At 35.6% G+C, this 25,976-nt stretch overlaps 1 protein-coding gene and 1 long non-coding RNA gene across 4 annotated transcripts; one reads left to right on the forward strand and one right to left on the reverse strand.

The window, feature by feature from the left end:
* Window positions 1-2,139: 2,139 nt before the first annotated feature.
* Window positions 2,140-2,650, reverse strand: LOC119770420. Its single transcript, XR_005278813.1, has 2 exons — window positions 2,580-2,650; window positions 2,140-2,425 (listed from the first exon to the last, which is right to left on the reverse strand). It is a non-coding gene; the product is annotated as an uncharacterized LOC119770420 (long non-coding RNA).
* A 1,708-nt stretch (window positions 2,651-4,358) lies between these two features.
* Window positions 4,359-25,333, forward strand: LOC6046368 (acyl-CoA:lysophosphatidylglycerol acyltransferase 1). 3 transcript variants are annotated; one of them, XM_038263740.1, is made up of 8 exons: window positions 4,359-4,715; window positions 19,885-20,269; window positions 20,342-20,553; window positions 23,734-23,948; window positions 24,005-24,141; window positions 24,209-24,468; window positions 24,524-24,705; window positions 24,764-25,333. In XM_038263740.1, exons 2-8 carry the CDS (start codon window positions 20,247-20,249, stop codon window positions 25,025-25,027), a joined length of 1,293 nt encoding a protein of 430 aa, XP_038119668.1. In that variant the 5' UTR covers window positions 4,359-4,715; window positions 19,885-20,246; the 3' UTR covers window positions 25,028-25,333. The 3 variants fall into 3 exon arrangements, with proteins under 3 accessions (XP_038119668.1, XP_038119670.1, XP_038119669.1); XM_038263742.1 differs by having other exon boundaries at window positions 20,345-20,553; XM_038263741.1 differs by lacking the exon at window positions 4,359-4,715 and adding an exon at window positions 8,605-8,724.
* Window positions 25,334-25,976: the final 643 nt, after the last annotated feature.

Below are 25,976 nucleotides of genomic sequence, written 5' to 3' on the forward strand. Positions count from 1 at the left end.
CCGATTATGTTATTTTTTTCATTTTTAAGCAAAAAAATAAATTGAAAAGACAACATTTTGTCGATGGATCAACTATGGTCCCTGTCAAGTATTGAGAAAGCAGACAAAAATCAAAATACGAGCGCAACCTGAGCAGTTCTCTACGGAATTGGTCTTTTTTCTTTAATTTTAATATTTGTATTTTTTAATCCGGCTGAAACTTTTTTGGTGCCTTCGGTATGCCCAAAGAAGCCATTTTGCATCATTAGTTTATCCATATAATTTTCCATACAAATTTGGCAGCTGTCCATACAAAAATGATATGTGAAAATTCAAAAATCTGTATCTTGTGAAGGAATTTTTTGATCGATTTGGTGTCTTCGGCAAAGTTGTAGGTATGGATATGGACTACACTGAAAAAAATGATACACGATAAAAAAAATTGGTGATTTTTAATTTAACTTGTTGTCACTAAAACTTGATTTGCAAAAAAAAAAACACTATTTTAATTTTTTGATATGTTTTAGAGGACTTCAAATGCCAACTTTTCAGAAATTTCCAGAATGGGCAAAACATCTTTGACCGAGTTATGATTTTTTGAATCAATACAGATTTTTTCAAAAAATCGAATATTGGTCGCAAAAAATTTTCAACTTCATTTTTCGATGTAAAATTGAATTTGCAATCAAAAAGTACTCTAGTGAATTTTTGATAAAGTGCACCGCGGTTTCGCGATAAAGTGCACGCGTTTTCAAGTTATAACCATTTTTAGGTAACTTTTTTGAAAATAGTCGCAGTTTTTCATTTTTTTAAATTAGTGCCCATGTTTGCCCACCTTTGAAAAAAAATAATTTTGAAAAGCTGAGAAAATTCTCTATATTTTGCTTTATTGAACTTTGTTGTACGACCCATAGTTGCTGAGATATTGCCATGCAAAGTTAAAAAACAGGAAAATTGATGTTTTCTAAGTCTCACCCAAACAACCCACCTTTTTCGAATGTCGATATCTCAGCAACGATAGTTCCGATTTACAATGTTAAGACATGAAACATTCGTAAAATTTTCTGATATTTTCGAAAAAAAATATTTTCAAAAATTTAAAATCAAGACTAGCATTTCAAAAGGGCCAAACATTCAATATTACATTGTACACTCAAACCCCGATGGTTTGACACCAACTGTTGTCAAACGAACGGGGTCACTTTTTAGTTTGACACCCCTATTAAGCATCCAATTACAGTTTTCTTAAGGCTGAGATTAATTGGGTACTAAAGCCCTATGTCAATTTTTATGTACAACGGTAAAAAACACGATTAAAAACCAATTCTGATCACTTTTTTTCATTTTAATGCAATTTTTTTTTTGACAAGACAACATGTTTTCGATAGATCAACTATAGTCCCCTTGAAACGAGCTGTCAAGTAGGAGCTTTTCTGTCAAAAAGGACCGCGAGGTCAATTTTTCAAAATTGATTTAAAAATCCATTTTAAGCTCTTTGTGGTCGTACAAAGGGTCATTGTACTCAGAAAAATAAGCTTTATCACTGTGAACAATAATATCAGCAATCTAAGCTTCATTTTAGGATCCAATTACAGAGGATCTTGTGTGTAAATGTTATTGGGAGGGGAGAACAAACACCTTCCCAGTCAAATCAATCCGAATCCTGAAACGGAATCTAATTAGAATCGTATACAAATTCCGTTTCAAACGCAACAACCGGTTCGGACACGGAACCGGTTGTTGCGTTTGAAACGGAATTTGTATACGATTCTAATTAGATTCCGTTTCAGAATTGGGATTGATTTGACTGGGTTAGTTTGCAACAGCCCAGTCACGGCGTTCTCACAGGATTCTTACAGAATTCTAGCAGAGCAAAAATATTCTTACTAGAACTATGCCATCATCCTGCTAGAACTTTGCAAGAATTCTCAGAGAATTCTAGCTCAAATGCAATAACCGGTTCTAGCAGGAGCCGGCGAAATCAAACGGTTCTGTTAGAATCTTGCTAGAATTTTGCTAGAACTATTCTGATAGGCCTCCTCCTAGAATTCTGTAAGAATTTTGCTGGAATGTGATGGCAGAGATTTCTGTTAGAATCCTGCTAGATTTTTGCTAGATTTTTTAAGCAGAAAAAAACCAAATAAATTTTCAGTAATTATCTCGGTTATTATATATTTATTCAACATCGTTTTTGGTTATCACTCTTTTCACTTGACAAAATAAACAGTACAAATCACGGTATTTTCCTTAAGTGCGATGCGACGAGTCTTCTTTGAAGGTTCATTACTGGCTCCCATCGGTTCCGAGTGCGTGGCCATGCATCGGCGAGGGAATCAACCGACATACGCCTGGGATGCTTGCGTCATAATCGAGGCGAACGACCGCATTTTTGTATTATTGCATGAACTGCGGAGAATCCATGGATTTCAGCCATCTTTGAAGATCCCTGGAAAAACAAATAAAAAGAACATAAGATTTAACGGAAACATTCTTATGAAGATTTTTACGGCTCGCCTCAATAGAACTATATTATAAAAGACCAGACTAAGCATGATCTCCAAAAAGCTGCACTTTTTTTAATTTTGTTTGCACCAACTTACCAGAATCGCGAGAACACCTTGCTCATCCCAGGTTTTGGAAAGAAAGAAAGAAAGAAAGAAAGAAAGGAAAATACGCCAAGGGGAAAACCACTCTGATCAAAGTGCCCTGGGCACCATCGGGCACGTTCTGGGGCACCTTCGGGCACCTTCAGGCACAAGCTCGGGCAACTTTCTTTCTGACTTTGACAATTGAAAAAAATATTTCAAAATATCAAAGTAATCAAGTTTCTTTCTCTGACATTTTAATGTTACGAAGAATTGTTGCTGGTTACGAAAATGCTCTCAGTTAAACTGATTTCTAACCAGTAAAAAGTTTTATCGTGAAATCATGTGTTAGTATAACAATCATCCAGGCCAGCCATCGAAACAAATTTTGTTCAAGTGAGATGGAAAGTAGATTCTTAACCATAACTTAATAAATACTAAACCCACTTTTATTTTCTAGATGTCGAAAGAAAAACTCGTTCCTTAGGATGAATTCGGTTGAAGCAAAATTTCAAAATAATCAAATCCGGCTTTGGAGAAGGCTTCATTTTTTTCAATATGTTCAATTGTTCAAAATATAAATAAAACTATGTTCTAAAGAGGTTTAATAATGTAGTAATTAGTTTTGTATGGGTCAATCGTTTCATAGTCCAGAAAATGATCACGTATCGACAAAAATGTAAAAATACGAAATCGTTGATTCATGTACATTTGCACGCTTTCAATGTGATTGTTTTTGAAATATATGTATCCCCGTTGATTGCAATATTTTGTCATTTGAACATTGAATAAAAATGGTGAAAGATCAACCCGTTGTTTCAAGTAAAATTTATTCAATGTTCTTGCTATGTCTAATTAAAAACGTTTGTTTTATTTTTCGTTAAATTTTATTAAACTGATGGTGGTTTTGTCGAAACACACGCTTTTTGGCCTTGTTCGACCACGAATTGTTCAGTTCTGGAACCAGCTTCGGGTCATCGCTTAAATATTCATTAATAGAATGAGCTGGGCGGGACCACTTCTTAGTGGTTTGTTTAAAATTATTTCCTTCGGTTTTTTTTCCTGGAAGAGCAAAGTATCTGATCAAATGACATTCTATAGCTTACTAAATGCATCTTACCAAAAAAAGGATGAGCAACTTTGCAACATTAGAATTATTCCGACAGTCAAAACTGATAATTAATTTCACCCAAGCGAAACCAACAATTCAACTCTGACAGAATTGTTAAAACTTTATAAACAAACAAAGTAACACGGTTGCTATGCACCGTCCAATTTTTTCTTGGCTTCAGGGCTCACTCGGGCACCTTCGGGCACGTTTGGGCAACTTCAGGGCACAGCCTACTCGAGGGCAATGAGCAGAGTGGTTTTCCCCTTGAAACACGCGGTTTTGGCGAAAATTTTGTTCGCCACCAACAGGATGGCGAAAAAATGTCTTGTCAGAACATTCCAGCAAAATTCTAGCAGAATTCTTACAGATTTCGCTCTGCTAGAACATTCTAGTAAATTTCTAACACATTTCTGACAGGCCTGCTACAATCATTCTAGCAGGCTTCTAGCAAACTATTTCTGCCAGAAAATCTCGTGACCGGGAGATTTTAGATTTTAAAGTAATTCAAATGTTTATGATGCAAATCAAAGATTCCAAATCCGCTACAAATATTTTAAACTGCAGACATAATTTGTTTCTGCTTTCGTGCTTGCAGATATTTTTATCAAAGACCGCGTAAATCGAATCTGGCAACGTTGCCATTTTGACAAACGTCAAAAACGCAAAATTTGCACTGTTTACGGGAAAATCAGTCAGTTCAGTCAGTTACTTCGGCTTCAATCGCTCGCTGTGGATGTGCGATTTTTTTCGTTTCTCGCGGCTCACCTTTCTTTTGTATGAACCATCAAAAAGGGGAAAAACTCTTCAAAAACTTCATTGAGGTGAAATTTCAGTGCGTGTTTGCGTGAAAACAATTCCACTCTGTTACACGTGTGTGCCGGTACCGTACCGTCCCGGGGGGTTGGCCGCAGTATAAATTTTCTGGTTCAGCTGTCGGATTTACCGTTTGCTTTTGGTGCGGTGTGCGAAGGGGGGGAAACGAAACATACCCGGATTAATCATCACCACCCGTCGTCGGAGTGTTTTGCACGGGGGAAAATGTGAGTACTTCCTTGTGTTCAATCGTCGTGGAATGAAGAAAAAATCCCGGGTGGTAGCAGCAGCTTAAGGAAGTGGAGGGGGAGGGAGGATGAAAACGCTACAATCAAAATTCTGCGGCCGGATCAAGGTCGTGGGAAGAAAATCTGATATCGCACAGCCTACTGCTGCTTCTGGAGGCTCAAGCTCGAATTATCGAATTTCAATTAGAACTGGCGGTCGGCAAAAAGTGCCGCTGGATTTGCTGAATAATTTATCCTGGCTGCTGGGATGACCGCGTGTGTGTTTGAGTGTTTGCATCCGAAAGAGCCGACACTTGGCTTGGAATCGATCCAACATGAGCCACAGCCTGTTTAGATCGCTGGTCGTGCTGAAGAGGAAAAGTACAGAACCAACCCGCTTATCTCATCTCATCGGAGCAGGCCCGTGCTTGCAGTCTTAATCGCGAGAGAGAGCCCCGGCCAGGAAGGAGTGTCGTCTGTGCGGTGGGAGAAATGAAAAATCAATAAATTGATGTTTGTATCCTTGCTGCTGCTGCTTGGCAGTATTTATCAGCACGGGATTTTCCATCCGGTCGAACGGTGGCGGGGGAAAGGACAGAGAGAAAGCACGACCAATCAAAACTGCAGCAGAAATTGCGAAAAAAATGTTTATCTAAAAACGCTACCATGGCGACCCGTGGTTTAGAGTAGGCCGGGAAAGCGTGGATCGTGAGGGGAAATTGAAATTATGACTAGCTGTTCGCTGAACTGATCAAAGGAACCAAAGCAATCATTCAATAACTTTTGTTTGTAAACATTCAAGCATTGAAGACGTTTTGCCTGCTTTTTACCTCTTTATGTAATCAACTTGTGACATCATTGTTCGTCTTTTGTCTTACAAAGTAGTACTTGGCTCATTCATTTGATTAATGCTTCAAATATGCCCGGATCTGGCAAATCTCAGCTGATAATGGAGCAGTGAAAATAAATTATGATGGATACGTTGTCGCAAACATGTCCAACGTGCAATTCAAATCAAATCAAAAATCTTCACTCATTCTCCAAACGTGGGACATTTTTGCGATGAGCAAACCTTCCAAATGTCAGCTGAGCGGCCGCACATGCTACGCAACCATAAACAAAAGGAAGGCAGCGGACGTGGATTACCCGGTTTTGCTGCCAACAGTCTCTGTGTGTGATAAATATAATCAGACCGTTGGAAGGTGCTAGGCTACCGTTCTACCTTGGCCATCATTGCGTTGGCTAGCCAGGCCACCTCGAACGCGCGCGCACTGTTTATTGCGAACGTACACATTCACACACACCGCGACTTGGTTTATCTGGATTAGCTCAACGTTTACGTGGTTTTTTTTTCATGTGCTCTTCCGTGGTGCGTGCGTTCGAATTTCCAGATTTAACGAAGCAAATTGACCTGGGAGAATTTTGAGAAATGATTTTTGGGTTTGAGTGATTTAAGAAACTTTTTTGTAATTTCTTTTTTTCTTTTGAACAAATGAATTACGGAAAATCTCCAACTAAACCAGGGGTGACCAAAGCATGGCCCGCGGACCTATTTTGAATGATCATGAAATTGACAATTTGACCATTTTTTAAAGCGTTTTTATTTTTTTCAAACATTTTAAACTTTTTTGTGTGCATTTTTTTTTAAATTATTTGTTAATATTTATATGATACAAATAAAAATCTTTTTTTTGAAAACTCTTTTCTTTGCTAATGAAAATAATTAATTTCGGAAATAAATTTAATCAAGCATTTTCGGAAATATTTTATGAAATGTTCAATTTGACTGACTTAGGTAGAAAACTGTATCGAATGTATCTGAAAACTGTAATTTGATTCATTATCATATGATTCAGGCAGACACAATTTGGTTAATATCGGAAAATATGGCTGTTGCAAATATTTTTCAAAATTGAAACACATGTGGATATTTTTTTTTCATAAATTCAGTGGAAATTTAAGTGCAATCAACTAAAATGTATTTCAAATGCATCCCTCTACGTTAAGAATCATTTTGACAAGCATTTTGAGCATTTTTTGATTCTTCGTAAAAAATTCAATTATTTTCGATTTTTTTCACTAAAATGTTTTTTTTTGTCAAACCTTAATTTATTTTAAAAGCTAATGATTGAAAATCTGGGAAAACCTTTTTTTGAATATTTGCAACGCCTTAAATGTTGAAAAATAATTTTGCAACAATTTTTCATTTGTTATACTTAATTAAAAGATTAAATTACGCCATTACACATTTTTGCAAATTTCTATTTGTATTACTAGATCTACTCGAGATATACGCCATTTTTGCAAAAATGGTCCTAAAAAGCACTTTTTTGGTGATAACTCAAAATGTTTTTTAAGCGGCCTGCTATGTTCTGATGAGTTGTTTATGACATAAAATTACCCATCTTAGCCGAAGACAGCAAAAAGTTTTGAGCCTTTACTGAGGAGTAATAACCATTTTAAAGAGTCTATTTTCAAGTTGCTATGTTTTCAAAATGGCACATTTTGGCGCAAAACCGAACAATGCACCTGAAAATACACACTACATTGCCTGAAATTATCTCCGTGTCTATCGGTGTCTATTTTTAGATATCTCAATTTGAATTTGACGGTTTTTATCAATTTATTTATAATTTTACGCGGAATATATTTGAAAACGTGGTAATCATTGGCAAATTGAAGGCTAAATTGATAAACTTTTATGGAAAATATATTGTTAAAATTTAATATAAAATTAAAATAAAATTTTAACTTACATTATTTTTGGGCTAAACATGTGTTGCAGCCAATCATTGGCCACTCCACCCTAACTCCTCTTAGTACATTGTAAACAAGTACCCCTCGCCTAAGCAGTGTGGTGAATTACTAATGTCACCACACTGATACACAAACACAACGTAGGGTAGATTTGACATTTGTTTATTTACGATCTGTGATTGAAGAACTTGTAATTAGCTTTAAGGACAAATGTTTCGTGGTAAGTTTAAGTGAATAAATCGTTCTTTTTACGCTTAAGCCTCCGAGCAGGCAAGTCGCCTCTCGGAGCACTTGAATCCGGTGTTTTATTTATTCCGCCCCGAACTCTGGTCCGCTGGTCGTCCGCTTCGTCTGCTGCTGGAAGGAATCGGTGAGTTGGTGGTTCTGGCCCCCGCGGAGTCGGACCCTGGCCGAACATTGGTGCCGTGACCAGGATGGTCTTCGCCGGAACACCAACGCCATTCTTCCACGGAGAACGCCATCGCAGAATCGCTGTCCAAGATGAAGTAGCCGCCATCGCTGTTCTTCAAGTGTCCTCGTCGACAAGCCGCTCGTCCCGCCGATTTTGACCCCGTAAGTCTCGGTCCACGCCAGCTGGACAACCCCGCACGGATGATCTCCAACGTTTTCGGTCGGTCCACCGCCTGAGTGGACATTTGCGGAGCCCTGCCTCCCGTTTTCGACATCTGCGGAACCCTGTTTCCCGTGTCAGAGTGACCCACGACCGCAGTGGGTACTCCGGAGCATCATCCTCGGCTTACGACGGCTCATCCGGCTTCGCTGTGCTGCTTCCTGAAGTGGAGATTCGGGTCTTGTGCTCCCAGTAGGCAAGGCCGGGGTTGCCGAGTCTGCAACCTCTGGACAGTATCTAGTTCGGCTGTTCTCGGATTAGGTATCCACGGATTCAGCAAGCAAGGTAACCTTCCCATCCCAAACTGCTCTTAGTACATTGTAAACAAGTACCCCTCGCCTAAGCAGTGTGGTGAATTACTAATGTCACCACACTGATACACAAACACAACGTAGGGTAGATTTGACATTTGTTTATTTACGATCTGTGATTGAAGAACTTGTAATTAGCTTTAAGGACAAATGTTTCGTGGTAAGTTTAAGTGAATAAATCGTTCTTTTTACGCTTAAGCCTCCGAGCAGGCAAGTCGCCTCTCGGAGCACTTGAATCCGGTGTTTTATTTATTCCGCCCCGAACTCTGGTCCGCTGGTCGTCCGCTTCGTCTGCTGCTGGAAGGAATCGGTGAGTTGGTGGTTCTGGCCCCCGCGGAGTCGGCCCCTGGCCGAACAACATGTTTTAATTCATTTTGCGCCAAAGTGCGCCATTTTGAAAACATAGCAACTTGAAAATAGGCTCAAAATGACTTTGAAATGGTTATAACTCTTCAGTAAAGGCTCAGAACATTTTGCAGTCTTGGGCAAAGATGCGTAATTTTATGTTATAAACAACTCTTCAGAACATTTTGAGTTATCACCAAAAAAGTGCTTTTTTGGACCATTTTTGCAAAAATGGGTAGATTAAGAGCTACAAATTTGGCGCCTTCGACAAACTTTAATGAAATTTTCTTCTCTACACCTTTGCCCTACTACTTCATCCAACAAAGTTAGTTTTCGGTTGACATCCTGGAAGGTCGTCACCCTGTATGTCATTAACTTCAAAAGATAGCCCTTAAAAATTTAAATAACGAGCCACGGTGTCAACATTTGAATGAAAAAAGTGTTTTAAAGTGCATTTTTCATCTGTCCAGTTGTTTTGGCATCATTTGTTTCCAAAATATCTAAGTATTAAGGAAAATTTTATTTTTGGCGAAAAATATAATTTTTGCAGTGCTGTACATTGAAATTTAATAAAAATTCAATACATTTTTAAACAAGCCCAAACATGCTAAATATGATTATCAATGCAGAAAAATGCATTTTAGATTGATTTCAGTTGATTAGACTTCTAGGGTATTTTAACCATTAGTGGACCCCCTAGTAGAGCCGATGCACATTTTCACAAATTTTCAATATTTTAAGCCCTTTTTCATAACCCTTTGTACAAAACAATGAAAACTGTAGTCTTTTGAACAATTTTGACTATTTGTTTCACCAGTTTATTTGTTTTTGAGCAGAAAAATAGCCATTTGAAAAAAAGGTTTTTTGCCTGTTATTGCCCCCCTTTTCCTATAGTGGACCCGGGTCCATAATCCGATTGTGGACCCAGGTCCACTATAGGCAAACTGTTATTTTTATACCAAATTTAACCGATATTTGATGTTTTGATGCATGGTGTAGGTCTAATGATAGATATAATAAATAAAATAGATGGATTCTGCTCACTTTTCATCATAAACAAATATGTTTTGTTAACAAATTTGGCTTTAAACAACAAAAAAACCTAACAGACATTAAAAAACATTTATTTCCGAAAAAGATCAGAGAAAACGTTTCAAAAATCACTGTAAACATTAAAATAATAAAAAAAGTAATTTTGATGCACATTTTTTCATATTAATTACACAAATGGTTGACTGAAACTAAACAATAGATTTGTTTATAGTTGCTGATAAAACCACGCATCTCGGATTAGTTTTCAAAAAGACCTAAGAGCCATTGGTAAACAAAGCCTTTTTTGCAACGGTACTCGACCTTTTTACGAAAAAACAATTTCAAAAATGCTTGAGATTGTTCGTCTACATGTCCTTCAAGTGCTCTAACTTAAAAATAAATAAAATTTTGTTTCAATTTGAATAAAAATTAAAATTAGTGTCGGAGGCCATGGTGGCTCTTACGGCTTTTTGAAAACTCACCCGAGGCATGTTTATTTAAAAAAAAAATTTTTTTTTTCTTTATTTATTATCATAAAATATCATTTCAAACTGCAATTATGATGATTCAGTTAAGTACAATTGACTATAGTTTTGATTAATTATATTTTTTTACGGCTTCAGCATTTTTGGTACTTTTCACATGAAACAGCTATATTTAAACTCTGGGAGCAGAATAGTTGTCCGCAAAGCGGCCTCAATTTAGAACTGTCAAAGCGGAACCAATTTACTGTTTGAAAAATGATACCAAGAAGTGGCAAGTATTGTAATCGATCTATGATTTATTTTTCAGGAATAAAAAAGTCGAGGGCGTCAAGCTGTTGATGTATTCGAAGTCAACAAATTTTTAGAAGAGGGTTGGAATCGAGTTTGGCATAATTTGTCACTAACATTTAAATAAGCGCTATGTCTCACGCAAAACCTATGTTTATGAGGTTTTTTGAAATGTTAGCGACGAATTATCAATAGCTATGAATGGCACCAGCTAAATAATGTTGAATAAACTTACTGCGATATTATCACTGCGCTTCAATGATACAAAATCACGGAACTTCCATTCGGTTGCTCTTCAGATTCATAAAATTCCACCCACTTCTGACGCAATTGTTCGTCACGTGGAAAACAAAGATTGACTCTTTTGGCTGCCCATCATTTAGTCTACGAACAAAAAAAGCGCAAAGCACTTAATTTTGCAGCGAAAACTTTAAAATCAACATCCAAAATGTTTCAAAACAAGTCACTTCAGCAGCAAAAAATATGTCACGCTTGAGCTTGAACATAGCCTTCTACTTTGTTTATGTTTACAGCTGTAGTGCAGTTGTATTAGTGAAGATCAGTAGGGATCATTCGGAAATCACGTTACGCATTCTGTCTATTCAGCACCCAGTTTAAACTCATAATTGAAAAAAATATGCGTTTGGGTTGATAACAACAAGCATTTATTGTATGTTTAAGAGAAACTTTTGCTTAAATACACAGTTTTCTTCATTTTTGGATGTTTAATTAACAGGGGTCCACTTTTGGAAAAGTTTGGATTTTCGTTGTCCTATATTGGACCCGCCTAATTTTGCTCAAAAATGAGCAGTTCTTCGCTTTATTTTAGTAAAATTCCTTAAAATTACATTATTTCGACTTGCTGAAGTTAAATAATCAGTCAGAAAATTATTGAATAGTTAATTCAATCATAAAATATATGCAGTTTTGTTGTGAAAATGCTAGTGGCCATGGCTGATTTCTGATGTCAAACTCAAAACACTTATTTTGGTAAAAAGGACAATTCAATATCAGTCAACATTGATATAAATGATGCTGAACGTGTCAAATAAAAGATTTGTAGGCAACAACAAAAATTAATTTAAAAAATCTGCGTATAGATGTATTTTCAAGTCTTTTCAACATGAAATTGAAATTTTAAAACTATGTTGTAAATTTGGCCCAGCATCCAAAAACTTTGAGCGCCCCTGTTCCAAGTGAACCATGGTTGATCCATCGTAAAATGTTGTCTTGTCAATTTATTTATTTATTTTTTGCATTAAAATGTAAAAATAAAGTGATCGGAAATGGTTTTCAATCGTGTTTTTTACCGTTGTACATAGTAAAATTTTGTGTAAATTTGGAAAGTTTAATTTTGGGGCAAATTCCGAGACAATAAGTAACTTTTTCACAAAACTTGAATTGTGAAACAATAGCTGATCTCCACAGCTTCTTTTTAACACTGCGGGTTTTATTAAATAGTTACCCGTTGTCTCGGAATTTGCAAAATAGTTCCAGTTGTCAAAATGCTTATGCGCCCTTTTCAAATGTTGCTCCAGAAATTATATTTTTTTTCACATAAGAGATGTACCCTTTCCCAGATGTAATGTTACCATGATTTTTTTTTTGACTTTTGACTACTTATTAAATATTTCGAATTCCAAGAATGTTTACGTCTTCAACAAATAAGTATTCCAAATATGTGAATTTCAGGGTTCAATATTTTTCTACAATTTTTGACTTGTTTGTTCTGTTTAAAAAAAAAGTGCATGTCTTTAAAATGTTTCTACAAAGCATTTAAGACTAGATAAAATCATTTAAACCACGAACCATATGTTCACTTCCGCAGCAGTTATCGCCACATTGCCAATCATCTTTTTTTTCTACCTCGTCGTACCACCTCTTCTTATCAATGGCCAATCTATTAGTCATCGTCGCCGGTGGCGTCGGCGTTCGCGACAGAAACAGAAAAAAAAACACAAACATTTGCAGCGCGTATGGAAAACGTGAACCCGGCTGCTGCTACTTTTAGACGGATTAGGTCATCTGTGTTTGGATTACACTTCCCTAATCAACATCATCACCAGTTGGTGCACAATTAGTTGGATTGGTTTACATTTGCCGATGCCCTGGCGTAAAGGACACTTTGGAAGTTTACCAAACAATCAGAAGAGGTATTACGTTTCAGAATTCCACAGCAAAACAGTTGATTTGTCGGGGAAAACAACACGCCACCGACTTCCCAACTTTACATGTTTGAGTCATCTATACGCTCCGGTTAGAGTGGCTTTAAATGTGTACTCCCTCGCTTAACCACATTGTCTCATCGATACACGTAAGATTTCTTGCCTTATCTTAGTCGGAACTGGGGCCATCAATCAACTGACGATGTCGAAAGCGACACGTGCTTCTACAGGTGATTCTTTATCAATCTTCTTGCTGATACTTCCCACCCTCCCCCCTCAAAAGTTAACACCTTAATGCACCGGTACAGTTCGGTGCCCAACCCGCCACAACCCACTTTGGACCGGTTTCGCCGGGGACACTTTTTCAAACCAGTTTTCTTGTTTTGCTTTTTTTTTCGGAAAAAAGAACGTTCCGAGCGATTGAACGCCGTGACCGTGTTTTGGAGGAACCGTGTCGCGTGCGCGTGACCCCGTGGAGAATGTCAGGTGGAGTGGCCGCCGCGCAAGGACGAAACGCACGGTGGGTGGTGGTGGTGGTGGTTAGGGGACAAGGTCAGCTGAGAACGCTGAGACTTTAATTGATGGTAGGCCTGAACGGGCTCAAGCCGATCGTGACTTGGTCGGTGCGATATCTAGCGCGGGCGATAATTTGTGGGCGAGCAAAGTGTTATCAGAATGAAGGATTAGGGTAGAGTAGTCATGAGTTTGATACTTTTAGTTTTTACTTTTTGAAGATTTGCCGAGCTTCCGTGGCCGTGAGGTTACGGGTTTCGCATTGTAAGGGCATCTCCAGCGCTGGAGTGCAAATCAAATTTGCACCCGGCTCATGAATACCGAGATCAAATTTGCCACCTTGAAAAAACTTCGTCATCCCCACCGCTAGGGTAGCAAATTTGCCACCGAAACAAGCCCACCGCGAGGGGCCATTATGGGTTTTTTTATCATTTTTTGCTCTCTTTTACCTTCAAAATCAATAATTATGTGTTGATTCATGCCTAGAAATGCTAAAAGTTTATTAAACTTTTTAATCCTAGTGAAAATTTCAAAGAATTTCATTTTTCGAAAATGTCGAAAGTTAAACCATTTGCTACCCGATTTGATTCCCACCAAATTTGCTCTCGAGTTTGCCCCCGAGTCTCCCACCGTGCGTAGCAAAGCAGGTACCAAATTTGATCTCAAGTTCATCTGTAGAAGAAAAAAATGTGTCGGTACCTGTTGGGTACTCATTTTCTGATACCCTACAGGTACCGGGAAGCCGGGGGCAATGTTTTGAATGCGTGTTTCGGAGATTTTTGTATGTCTGATCTTGTGTATGATTCAAAAATTTATAGATTCAAAAATTCAAGAATTCCAAAATTCAAAAATTCAAAACTTTAAAAATTTAAAGATTCAAACATTAAAAAATTCCAAAATTCAAAAATTAAAAAACACAAAAAATTAAAGAATTCAAATAATTAAAAATTCAAAAAATTAAAAAAATCTAAAATACAAAAATTCTAAAATTCTAACATTCAAAAATTTAAAAATTCTAAATTTCTAAAACTCGAAAATTCAAAATTTCAAAAATTCAAAATTCCAAAAAATCTATATTTTAAGAAATCAAAAATTCAAAATTCAAAAAATTTAAAAATTCAAAAGTTCAAAAAGTCAAAAATCCGAAAATTTAAAAATTCAAAAATTCAAAAGTTCAAAAATTCAAAAATAGCTTATTTTTTTTTTAAATCAAAAATTAAAAAAGTAAAAAAATTGCAAATTTTAAATTTTAAAAACGAAAAAATTCTAAAATTCGTTCAAATGCCTTAACTTTTGCTGCTTTTTTTTATGAATTGAAAAAGCGATTTAAATTGAAAAAGCGATCATTTTTTTTCAATCTTTCCAATTTTTTTATTTTTTTATTTTTCCATTTTTGCCTTCCTCACTTTACTGAGGAAAGGCTATAAAATCACTCGAAAAACGAACTTTTTAGTAAGACCTACCTTCATTTGTACATATCGACTCAGAATCACCAGCTGAGCAAATGTCTGTGTGTTTGGCTGTATGTAGACATGTGTACCAAATCAATGTCACTGGAATATCTTGTCACAGGTTCAACCGATTTTGGCCGGAATGGTTTTAATCGATCCGTCTTAACGTCCCCTAAGTTGCTATTTAAATTCATGCAGTTTGATCATGTATTTAAAAAGTTATGTTAAAAAAACTGTTTCATATTAAATTAAAAATATGGTAAAAAGGGTGGTTTTTTCATGAAACCCTCACATGTTATATTTTTTTAGAAAGCATATGAGAAGACCTTGTGCAGTAAGAATTTTCAAGATCTGACTTACCTATCTGAAATTACAAGCAGTTTAAAAAATGGTCTGAATTTACATAAGCCTAAAATGGTCCCGTCTGGTCGCCACGAAAAAAGCCTTTTAGAGGGATGCCATTTTCCTGAAAGGCGGTGTCTGTATTATCTTGACAAAAAAGTCTGTAGGAAGCTTGTTTTTTTTTACTCGTCACTTATTTTTATTAGGACCTCTTAGGTGCTGTGATCACGTTAGGGGAGATCCATAAACCATGTGGACACTTTAGGGGATTGTAATAACTCTTTAAATGAGAGGAAGGCACCAACCACCTAAAGGTGGATTAAGTTACGTTTTTTTAATATTTTTCATTTTTTTTTAAATTTCTTTAAATTTGTTATTTTTTTAAATTTATTTTTTTTTTATGTTTTTTAGATTTTAATTTTTTGTTTTTTTTTATTTTTTAATTAAAAAAAATTTTTTTTAAATGTTTTAATTTTTTAAATCCTTTTAATTTTTTGGAACTTTTTAAATTTTTGTTTTGAAAAAATGTTATTTTTTATTTTTTTTATTCTTTTTATGTTTTCTTTAAATTTAAGTAATTTTTATTTTTTAAATTTTTAATGTTTTTTAGCTTTTCTTCGATTTTTTTTCATTCTGTTAATTTGTTTTAATTTCATTTCTTTTAATTTTTTTTTTATTGTTTTAATTTCTTATTTTTTTAATCTTTTAATTTCTTTATTTTTTTCCAATTTTTAATTTTTTTTATTTTTTTTTTATTTTTTTTTTATTTTTTTCTGATGTTTTTTTTTAGTTTTTTAATATTTTTTTTAAATCTTTTGAAATTTTTTATTTTTTTAGTTTTTATTATTTTTTTTTACAAAAAAAAAAACAATTTAATATTTTTTTCGTGCATCATTCCATTTGCCGCAGTAGCAAACCAGCAGAATAGCGGGTAGCAAAGTGAAATCCCGAAGAACTGAGAGCAAATTTGCTACCGCGACAGGTACCGCGGTGGGGTTGACCTCGGGTGCAAATTTGATTTGCTTCGATGTTTACTACCCGCGCTGGAGATGCACTTAGCGGAAGGTGATGGGTTCGATTCCTGTCTGGCTCGGCATTGTCAGATCCCTTTAAAGAGTAAATCTGCTCGCCGGGAATACTGACCGGTAGGGGATGGGTTTCGACTAACGGCGTGCTGGATTTCCAATCCTGAGGTCGTGAGTTCGATTCTCGTACCGGGATGATGAAGTTTAAAAAAAAAGATTCTTTTTTTTTAACTTAAGTAATTGATTTCAATAGAGTTATCTCTATGTTTTTGCAAATCGACTCGCGCAAAAAAGATTTTTCAGGTTTTTTAGTTACTATTTTCTTTTTTTGTTTGAAAATTTCAATTCAAATGTGGGATGGAGGTGCAAGGGCAGTGCGTGTACAAAATGCATTGTTTCAATATTTCATCACTGCCATTTTGGCCGTCATCTTTGATTCAAAACGTCACAATCACTTTAGAGTAGTTTACTGCCCATATTCGCATAAATGCCCCATGTGCCCTGTCATCAATTTTGAGTTGTTAGGAGACATATTTAAACTCAACAATAAAAAAAAAGAAAAAAAAATATTTTTTCCTTGTTTCAATTTATTCCAAGTGAATTTTTTTCGAGGCCTTTAACATTATCGAGTCTAGACTGTATGCTAGGCCGTCCAAAAAAAATAAAAAGTTGTCAAATCTTTGGTGCTCACCCCTAGAATGATAGATTAGGATGTCAGGAACAATGTTTTCTTACAACAATTTTTTTCAGAAATGCTCGTTTACGTCACATTGTGAGAAAATCTCTTTTTTTTTATGAAATGTTATTAACAAATATCGTTTTTGAGCGTGCAAAATAAAAATATCCAAAATATATGGGTAATTCTCCGCAAACTCACACAGCAGTTGCCCCGACCCCTCTTCGATTTGCGTGAAACTTTGTCCTAAGGGGTAACTTTTGTCCCTGATCACGTATCCGAGGTCCGTTTTTTGATATCTCGTGACGGAGGGGCGATACGACCCCTTCCATTTTTGAACATACGAAAAAAGAGGTGTTTTTCAATAATTTGCAGCCTGAAACGGTGATGAGATAGAAATTTGGTGTTAAAAAAGTTTTGAAAAAGTTGGTCGTCATCGATCATGGCCGTTCATGGTCACCCGTGACAGACACGGACGACGGAACAAAGATAAACGCAAAAAGTATTTTTTTCAAAACTTTTTTTTTCGTAAAATCGTGATAACTCGTGATGTTTATAAGCAAACCCCTTATGTCTACATATCAAAATTTTTGTAATTGTCTGCTCTACAACTTTGTAGAACATTGTTACACTCTAAAAAATAACCCTGCAAAGTTAGAAAAAACACAAAATTTTAAAATAAAAATTTTTGTTCTAAATGAAAAAAATGACAAAAAAATGACACGTTCCAAAATTTTTTACAGTTGAGTAACGGAAAATGGGAGAATTTTTAAAACTTTCTTAGTGTTTTTTTCGATGAAAAATACGTTTTTTTCGGAATTCTGAGTACGCCATCAAATTGGGCGTCTAATTTTACATAAAAGTCCCTTTAACACCAAATTTCTATCTCATCACCGTTTCAGGCTGCAAATTATTGAAAAACACCTCTTTTTTCGTATGTTCAAAAATGGAAGGGGTCGTATCGCCCCTCCGTCACGAGATATCAAAAAACGGACCTCGGATACGTGATCAGGGACAAAAGTTACCCCTTAGGACAAAGTTTCACGCAAATCGAAGAGGGGTCGGGGCAACTTTTCCCGATTTCGTGTGAGTTGGTAAAGAATTACCCATATGCCTTCTCGTGTCTAATCATAGTAGCCCATGTGTTATGCTAAAAACGCTTATATACTAAGAACTTTGAAAATTCTCCACTTTTTGTTCACTAAAATGCAAATATCTCGGCTTTGCGTCGACATAAATTGAATGTTTAAACAAGCAAAATGATCAGAGGTTAACTTTTGTCCCTGCGCTTATGATATAAAATTGCTTCCAACTACCGGCAACATGTTCTTTTGCACATTAGTTGGTCACTCACTTGAAAAATAATCCCGAAACATGTAAATAATTAGCAAGCGCCATCAAAAACACAAACGTGCCAAGTCTTTTGACGTTTGAATTTTGACGACCCATTCTAATCGAAGGCTGAAGAAAACCGAGCGAGAAGCGAAGGCAAATAAAGATCTGGAGTAAGCCAGTGATGCCAGGAAATTTAAATGCTTTAAATGCTACTTTTCGTGAGTGTTCGCTTAAAATTTCATAAATTTTGGCAGCACTAAGCAGACCCAAAAGGCGCTGGAAGTAAAAAAGAACTAAGCTGAAAATATGAAAATGGGCGTGGCCAAATGCACTCGACTGATTAGAATGCATTTGGGGAATATTATTTTAAAATGCTTGTAAAAGGAATAGCATAAGTTTTATTAAAAGTGAAAATAAACAGAAATGTTCACAAAAAGTTGCTCTACACGTTGGTGTACTTGGTTTTAGTAAATTTCATGGAACACTCCAGATCATCCAGCATCATTCAAACACGACCTTATTAGGCTTAAAATGGGTATATTTCCTCTAAGAAATTCCAATGCATAGATTTGCCAAAACTTTTTTTTCGCAAAAAAAGTTTTCTCAATACTTTAATATTTTGGAGACTAATGATTACAAAACAACTGGACAGGTGTATAATGCATTTTTAAACACTGTTTCCTTTCAAATGTTTAAACCATGGCTCGAAATTTAAATTTGTACATTTTTTTTTTTTTAGTTACATTTTTGCATATATGTTCGATAATAAGCTTTCCCTTAAGAGCGAGTTTTTCATCAATGTGTAACAGGTCGTATCGAGGTGCTCCGATTTGGATGAAACTTTCAGCGTTTGTTTGTCTATACATGAGATGATCTCATATATGAGCCCTCTTCGACAAAGGGAAGTGGGGTAAAACGGGCTTTGAAGTTTGAGGTCAAAAAAACATTAAAAATCTTAAAATTGCTCGCATTTCCGTAAAACTTTTTCAATTCCAACTCTCTTAGGTGCATTCGAAAGGTCTTTTGAAGCACTTCAAAATGAGCCAGGATTGGTTTGATTTTTTCTCATAGCTTTTGCAAATAACTGTTAAAAATTGATTTTTTTAAAACCTTAATATCTTTTTCCAACAGCCTCCAACACCCATACTCCCATAGGTCAAAAGATAGGTAATTTCATGGACTATAAGCCTATGGTATTAACTTTTTGGCCAATCGCAGTTTTTCTCATAGTTTTTCGATTTTTCTACAACAAACATTTTGCAACGTTAGTTTTTGCCCTGTAGGCCGTCATAGCGGCACTTTTTGGTCTCAATTTTGTCATATTCGGAATCCTCGAAAAATTTCACGTAAGTTCGAAGTATTGGAGTTGTAAGTATTGGAGTTGTAGTTGTAAAACTCCAGTTTACGGTATACTAAGATACCAAAACATCAAAATATCAAAAAATCAAAATATCAAACTATCAAACTACCAAACTGTCAAACTATCAAAAAATCAAATACATCACAACAAAAAATAAGTTGCAAAGGCCTTAGTAGGTATTTTTGTATTCTTCAATTGATTTTTTTTTCAATTTTCAGGTTGATAATTTATAATTTTCAGAAATATTTTTTCTTCCCTAAACAAACACCGCTGGATGAATCGGTGTGCGAGATTGTTATCCCTTTTGCGCCTCTTGCTACCACCCCGTTCCCACTACGCCGAATAATCGATAATCACGAAACTTTCATTATACCAACAACGTCGTATTCACTTTGTTTCTTTCTTTCTATTTTCATTTTGCACAAACGCTACTGGCTGCCGGCTATCATTCAGGCGATAACCTTTCCCACGATAGAGAGAGGGACACTAGCGATTGACCGACCGACCACCACGGAAACACGGCTGCTGGTGCGATGCTGCTGGCGCTCCGTCTGGACGCCTCACCTCGGAATCACCGGCGGGTCAGCCCCGGCAGTCACAGCTGGCCAAGTGAATGAAGCTCCGGTTTCGCACAAAAAGTTAAGAATCGTATACGCGCGCTCGTGTGATAAGAAAACCGAACGTGGTGAGGTTGATAAGTTTGAGTGGAAGAGAAGGTCAGTCCTCAGTCCTTTTGGGGAATTCTCAGTTGTACTTTGGCCGCGCGTCGGAAGATTCGAACAAGAATTTCGGTTATCAGTGCTCAGAGCTTAGCCATGCCCTCCTGCAGTGGACTGATGTGAGTATTCAATCACCCTTCTTGTGATCAACTCGAACACTAATGCAAAGACGTCGTCATTGCCATTTTCAGTAGCGAGGTGATAAAATACCCGCGGGCCCTGTTCCGGACGGTGTTTGTGATTGTGAACAACATCTACTGCGTGCCGACCTATCTGATATGGATGTTCTTGCTGCTGCCCTTGAAGAAGATCCACGAGAGTTACTACTACAAAATCGAGGGCGTTCTGTTCCACTGGCTGCTGGCGAACGTGACCATGTGGTCCTACACGGCGGGATACGACAGTAAGGGCGGTGGGGGAGGGTCGTTTTGTCCGTGGTGTCGGCTTCCGGAAAGGTCAGGGGAAATTTGGAACTGAATTTCATTGTCCTGAAAATTAAAAAAAAGGACGGGAATTCATTTATAAATTTTAGGAATTTTTGGAATTTTAAGATTTTTTAAAATTTTTAGAAATTTTGGAAATTTTAGGAATTTTCTAAAATTTCATAAATTTTTAGAATTTTGGGAATTTTAGGAATTTTAGGAATTTTAAGAATTTTAATATTTTTAGGAATTTTAAGATTTTTTAGGAATTTAAGGAATATTAGATGTTAGCATGACTTGGGGCGTAATCTAACTGCAAGTTCTTCCAGGATGCTTTCTTCGAACTGGATGCGATTGTGTTCGATTAGATTAGATTAGATATTAGATGTTAGCATTTTTTGCAAATTTTAGGAATTTGAAGAATTTGAAAAAAATTCAGGAATTTTAAATTTTTTTGGAATTTTAGTTATTTTAAGAAGCTTGAAAATTTTAAAAATTTCAGGAATTTTATAATTTTTTAAAAATTTTACTAATTTTAGAAATTCGAGAAATTTTTTGAATTTTAGAAATTTTAAGAATTTTATTTTTTTTAGGAATTTTAGGATTTTTTAGGATTTTTAGAAATTTTAAGAATTTTAGGAATTTGAAGATTTTTTAAAATTTTAGGAAAATTAAGAATTTTAAAAAAGTTTTAAATTTTATAAATTTAAGATATTTTAGGACTTTTTATTATTTTAGGAATTTTATAAATTTTATGAATTTGAAAACCTTTAAAATTTTTAGAAATTTTAGGAATTTAAGAAACTTTTGGGTCTTTAGGAAGAATGTTAGGATTTTTTTTTGAATTTTACAAACTTAAAGAATTTAAGGAATTTTATGAATTCTTTGAGTTTATGAAATTTAATGAATTTTATGAAATTTTATGAATTCCAGAAATTTTAAGAATTTTGGAAATTTAACTAATTTTATAAATTGTAGGAAAATTTGTAATTTTAAAAATTTAAAGAACTTAAGGAATTTTTAAGAATTTTGATAATTTTATGAATTTTAAGAATTTTAGGAATTTTAGGAACTTTAGAAATTTTAGGAATTTTAGAAATTTTAGAAATTTAAGAAATTTTAGGAATTTAAGGAATTTTAGGAATTATAGGAATTTTAAGAGTGGCAGTGCGTGGCCGAATGGTTACGCTGTCCGGATGATTCTGGGTTCGATTCCCATCTGCTGCAACCTTCCATCGGATGAGGAAGTAAAATGTCGGTCCCGGCCTTGGTTGTTAGGCCGTTAAGTCATTCCAGGTGTAGGAGTCGTCTCCATGCCATAAGTACAAACAACACACCAAACCAAGCCTACTCCGGTGGAATCGCTGGCGGCGGTTGGACTCGCAATCCAAAGGTCGTCAGTTCAAACACTGGGGTGGAAGGTTCCTTGGAGTAAAAAGAGGTTTGGGTGCTCTTCCCATTCAAGCCTTCGGACTCCTAGGTTCGAGCAGAAACTTGCAATAGAGACCACAAAAGACCCGGGGGTCGTTAATGTGGATGGTTTGATTTTTTTTGATGAATTTTAAGAATTTTATGAATTACAGTCGACCTTCTGGCTGTCGATCTTCTCGATATCAATATTGCTCCAGCTGTCAATTAATTTTTTAGTCCCTTCAAGAAGCTTGCTTTGATTTTTCGTTCATAACATTACAGGAATTTTAGGAAAATTAGAAATTTTAGAAATTGAGGAATTAAAGAAATTTTAGAAAATCGTAGAATTTTAGATTTTTTTCAAATTCAGGAATTTTCAGAATTTTTAGAATTTTAGAAATTTTAGGAACTGTATAAAGATTGAAAATTTGAAGAAAATTTAAAATCTAGAAAATTTAAGAAATATTTTTCTATAATTTTAAGAATTTTTAGAATTTTAGGAATTTTAAGAATTTTAGGAATTTTAAGAATTTTAGGAATTTAAAGAATTTTAGGAATTTTGAGATTTTTAAGAATGTTAGGAATTTTAGGAATTTCAGAAATTGAAGGAATTTTAGGAAAATTAGTAATTTTAAGGATTTGAAGAATTATATATAATTAAGGAAATCTTATAAATTTAAGATTTTTTGAATTTCTGAATTTTAGGATTTATAGGAATTATAGAAATTTTATGAATTTTGAAGAATTTCAAGAATTGAAGGAATCTTGGAAATTTTAAGAATTTTATAAATTTTAGGAATTTTAGAATCTGTAATTTTTAGAATACTAGGAATTTAAGGTTTTTTTTTTAATTTAGCAATTTTAAGAATTTTGGGAATTATAGAAATTTCAGGAATTTTAGGAATTTAAGGAATTTTAGGTTTTTTTTGAATTTTAAGAATTTTATAATCTTCAGGAATGTTAGGAACTTTATATGTTAAGGAATTTGAGATTTGTTTCTGAATTTAAATTGTTTTAGGAATTTTAGGAATTTTAGGAATTTTAGGAATTTTAGAAATTTTAGGAATTTTAGAAATTTTAGAAATTTAAGAAATTTTAGGAATTTAAGGAATTTTAGGAATTATAGAAATTTTAAGAATTTTATGAATTACAGTCGACCTTCTGGCTGTCGATCTTCTCGATATCAATATTGCTCCAGCTGTCAATTAATTTTTTAGTCCCTTCAAGAAGCTTGCTTTGATTTTTCATAACTTGATGCCTCCCGCTCTTGACGGTCCCTTCAATATCTACAACGGGAGAGTCCACTGTATATAAATTTTATGAATTTTAGAAATTTTAGGAATTTCAGGAAAATGAGGAATTTTAAGAATATAAGAAATTTTAGGAATTCTTTCAATTTAACATTATTTTTAAATTTCAGTAATTTTAGGGATTTTAAATTTTTTTAGGAATTTTACAATCTAGAAATTTTAGCATTTTAGAATTTAGATTTTTAGAATTTTAGAATTTTTTGAGCTTCAGAATTTTAGAAGTTTGAAAATTTGAAAGTTCTAAATTTTTATGAGATTTTTATTTTAGGATCTTAAACCTTTTTAAAGTGAAAGGGAATTATAAATTTTGGAATTGCTGGAATTTTAGAATTTTTGATTGAAAGATTTTCGAAGATTTTTAAAAATTGGAATTAGATTCGACACCACGGATAAGGGAAAAACATTAATGTTTATTTGACTAAATTCTTTACATATTTGTAGTGGTTGAAATGGGCGACGACATTACGCCGGCCCTGGACGAGCGCACGCTGGTCATTGCGAACCACCAGAGCACGTCGGACGTTCCGCTGCTGATGGCTACGTTCAACGTCAAGAAGGGCGTCTTGCCGAACATTATGTGGATCATGGATCGGCTGTTCAAGTACACCAACTTTGGGGCGGTCAGTTTGATCCATCAGGACTTTTTCATCGCTTCGGTGAGAATTGCTATTGAAAAGAATCTTTGAAAAGAACTTAACGACTTGCTTTTTAGGGCAAATCAAACCGCGAGCGGTCGCTGCTCGATCTGAAGAAGCACCTCACCCAGTCATACATTCCACGCGAGCGCAAGTGGATGGTGCTGTTCCCCGAGGGAGGATTTCTGCGCAAACGAAAGGAAGTAAGCCAAAGGTAAGAATGTCTGCTTTACCGTCCTCTGTCAGCAGTTGTCTCATGATGTTGTGTCACCTCTCTGAAGATTTGCCGAGAAAAACAATCTACCAGTATTAAACAACGTCACCGTGCCACGTGTTGGCGCCATGAAGGCCATCGTCGACGTGCTCGGCTCGCCGGATTCACCCTGCTCGGACGGGGCCCGGATGATGCCGTCCGCCGTCGTGGAGGACGAGTTTGCGAGGACGGCGACCTCGCAGCAACAGCTGCAGGAAGAGAGTCAGCAGCATGATGACGTTAGTAGCACCCTAATCAATAGCGAAGCAATAAGTACCGATGACTGTGGTGAGTAGATTAGGGTGATGTAACATTGTATGTAATAAAACGCTTTTTTCTCTAGATAATTTTAAGGATTCACCATTCACCAAACTAAACGGCAAGCTGGGCGACTGTCTGGAGTACATTTTGGACGTCACCATCGGGTACCCCAACGGGAAGCCCCTAGATCTACCAAACATCGTGCACGGGTTCCGGAACCCGTGCCAGACGTATCTGTTCTACCGGTTATACCGCAGCTCAGAGGTTCGGATCTAGTTAATTCCGTTTAAATTTGGAAGAAATTCAATAACTGTTCTTGTAGGTTCCCCGGGACAGTGAATCTCTCACGCGGTGGCTGTACGACCGGTTCTTCGAGAAGGAACGGCTGCTGGAGGAGTTCTACCGCACCGGGACGTTCCCGTGCGGCTCGTCGGCCACGCTCCCGACCGTCGTGCAGCAGGACCTGCTGCGCTTTTTACTCATCCATCTGTTCTTTGTCACCTCGACGTACGTCCACTACCAGCTGATACTGATGCTGATCAACTACTCGAATGTCATGTACGTCTATCTGCTGAGCAACAGCTAAGCACAAATGCCGGTCCTCGGTCCGAGGCACAAATTGGCGCTAAAATTGTTCGTAACAAGAGATGAAAACACAAAGACTAACACAAACCCTGGTAACATGTACTGGTCAGAGAGAGAGAGAGAGAGAGAAAAGTGAGAAGAAAATACGCACGATTTAAAGATTTTTTTTTTGCAAACGCCCGAGACGAAGGACCTTGTTATCTTATGAACGGTAGCGCAACAACAACCCTCGTTCTTTTTTTTAACCTTCTCAAAACGATAAGTTGGGAACGAAATAAAGTCGTGTGATTTTATTTTCTTGATTTAACCAAACTAGCTATTTAGTAGGAGATAAAAAAGCTTTTCATATAAAGACCTAAAGGAGCGTGTTCGTGTGTAAGTTGGACGCCAACAATCGTTTTTACACTGTGTGGGCAAACTATACACAATAAAACACATTCGAGTAGGTAAGCAGTCATATAAGAACCTTGATTATTGCGAGTGATCTTTTTTTTCGATCGCCGTTATAAATATTTGGATCATTGATCGACACATTGTAATAGCAGTCCAAATATTACGGTCGGAATATTTAGATCACAGATCTAATTACTTAGAGCAGAGATCTAAATATTTTGATAGCCTAAAATTTAACATAAACACAATTATTTTTTAATTCTGCAACATCTAAACACAAAATATCTAAATTAAAAAAAAAAATGAAAGAGAAATTAATTAGAAATGTAATGATTTTAATTGTTGGAAATTTTAAAATAGAATAATTAAATAATTTGAAATTGTAGCTGCAAACAGTTTCAAAATTCGAAGATATAAAATATTAATTGAAATAATTCCAAAAATTGTGTTCCAAGAATTAAATGTTTAATAAAGTAAAAATTATTTGATTTGAGAAATCAAAACTGATAAAAAAAACATCTAAATTTTATCTATAAAAAAAATGCAAAAATAAAACT

The sequence above is a fragment of the Culex quinquefasciatus genome, chromosome 3 (assembly GCF_015732765.1).
Source record: "Culex quinquefasciatus strain JHB chromosome 3, VPISU_Cqui_1.0_pri_paternal, whole genome shotgun sequence".
Lineage (NCBI taxonomy): Eukaryota > Metazoa > Arthropoda > Insecta > Diptera > Culicidae > Culex > Culex quinquefasciatus.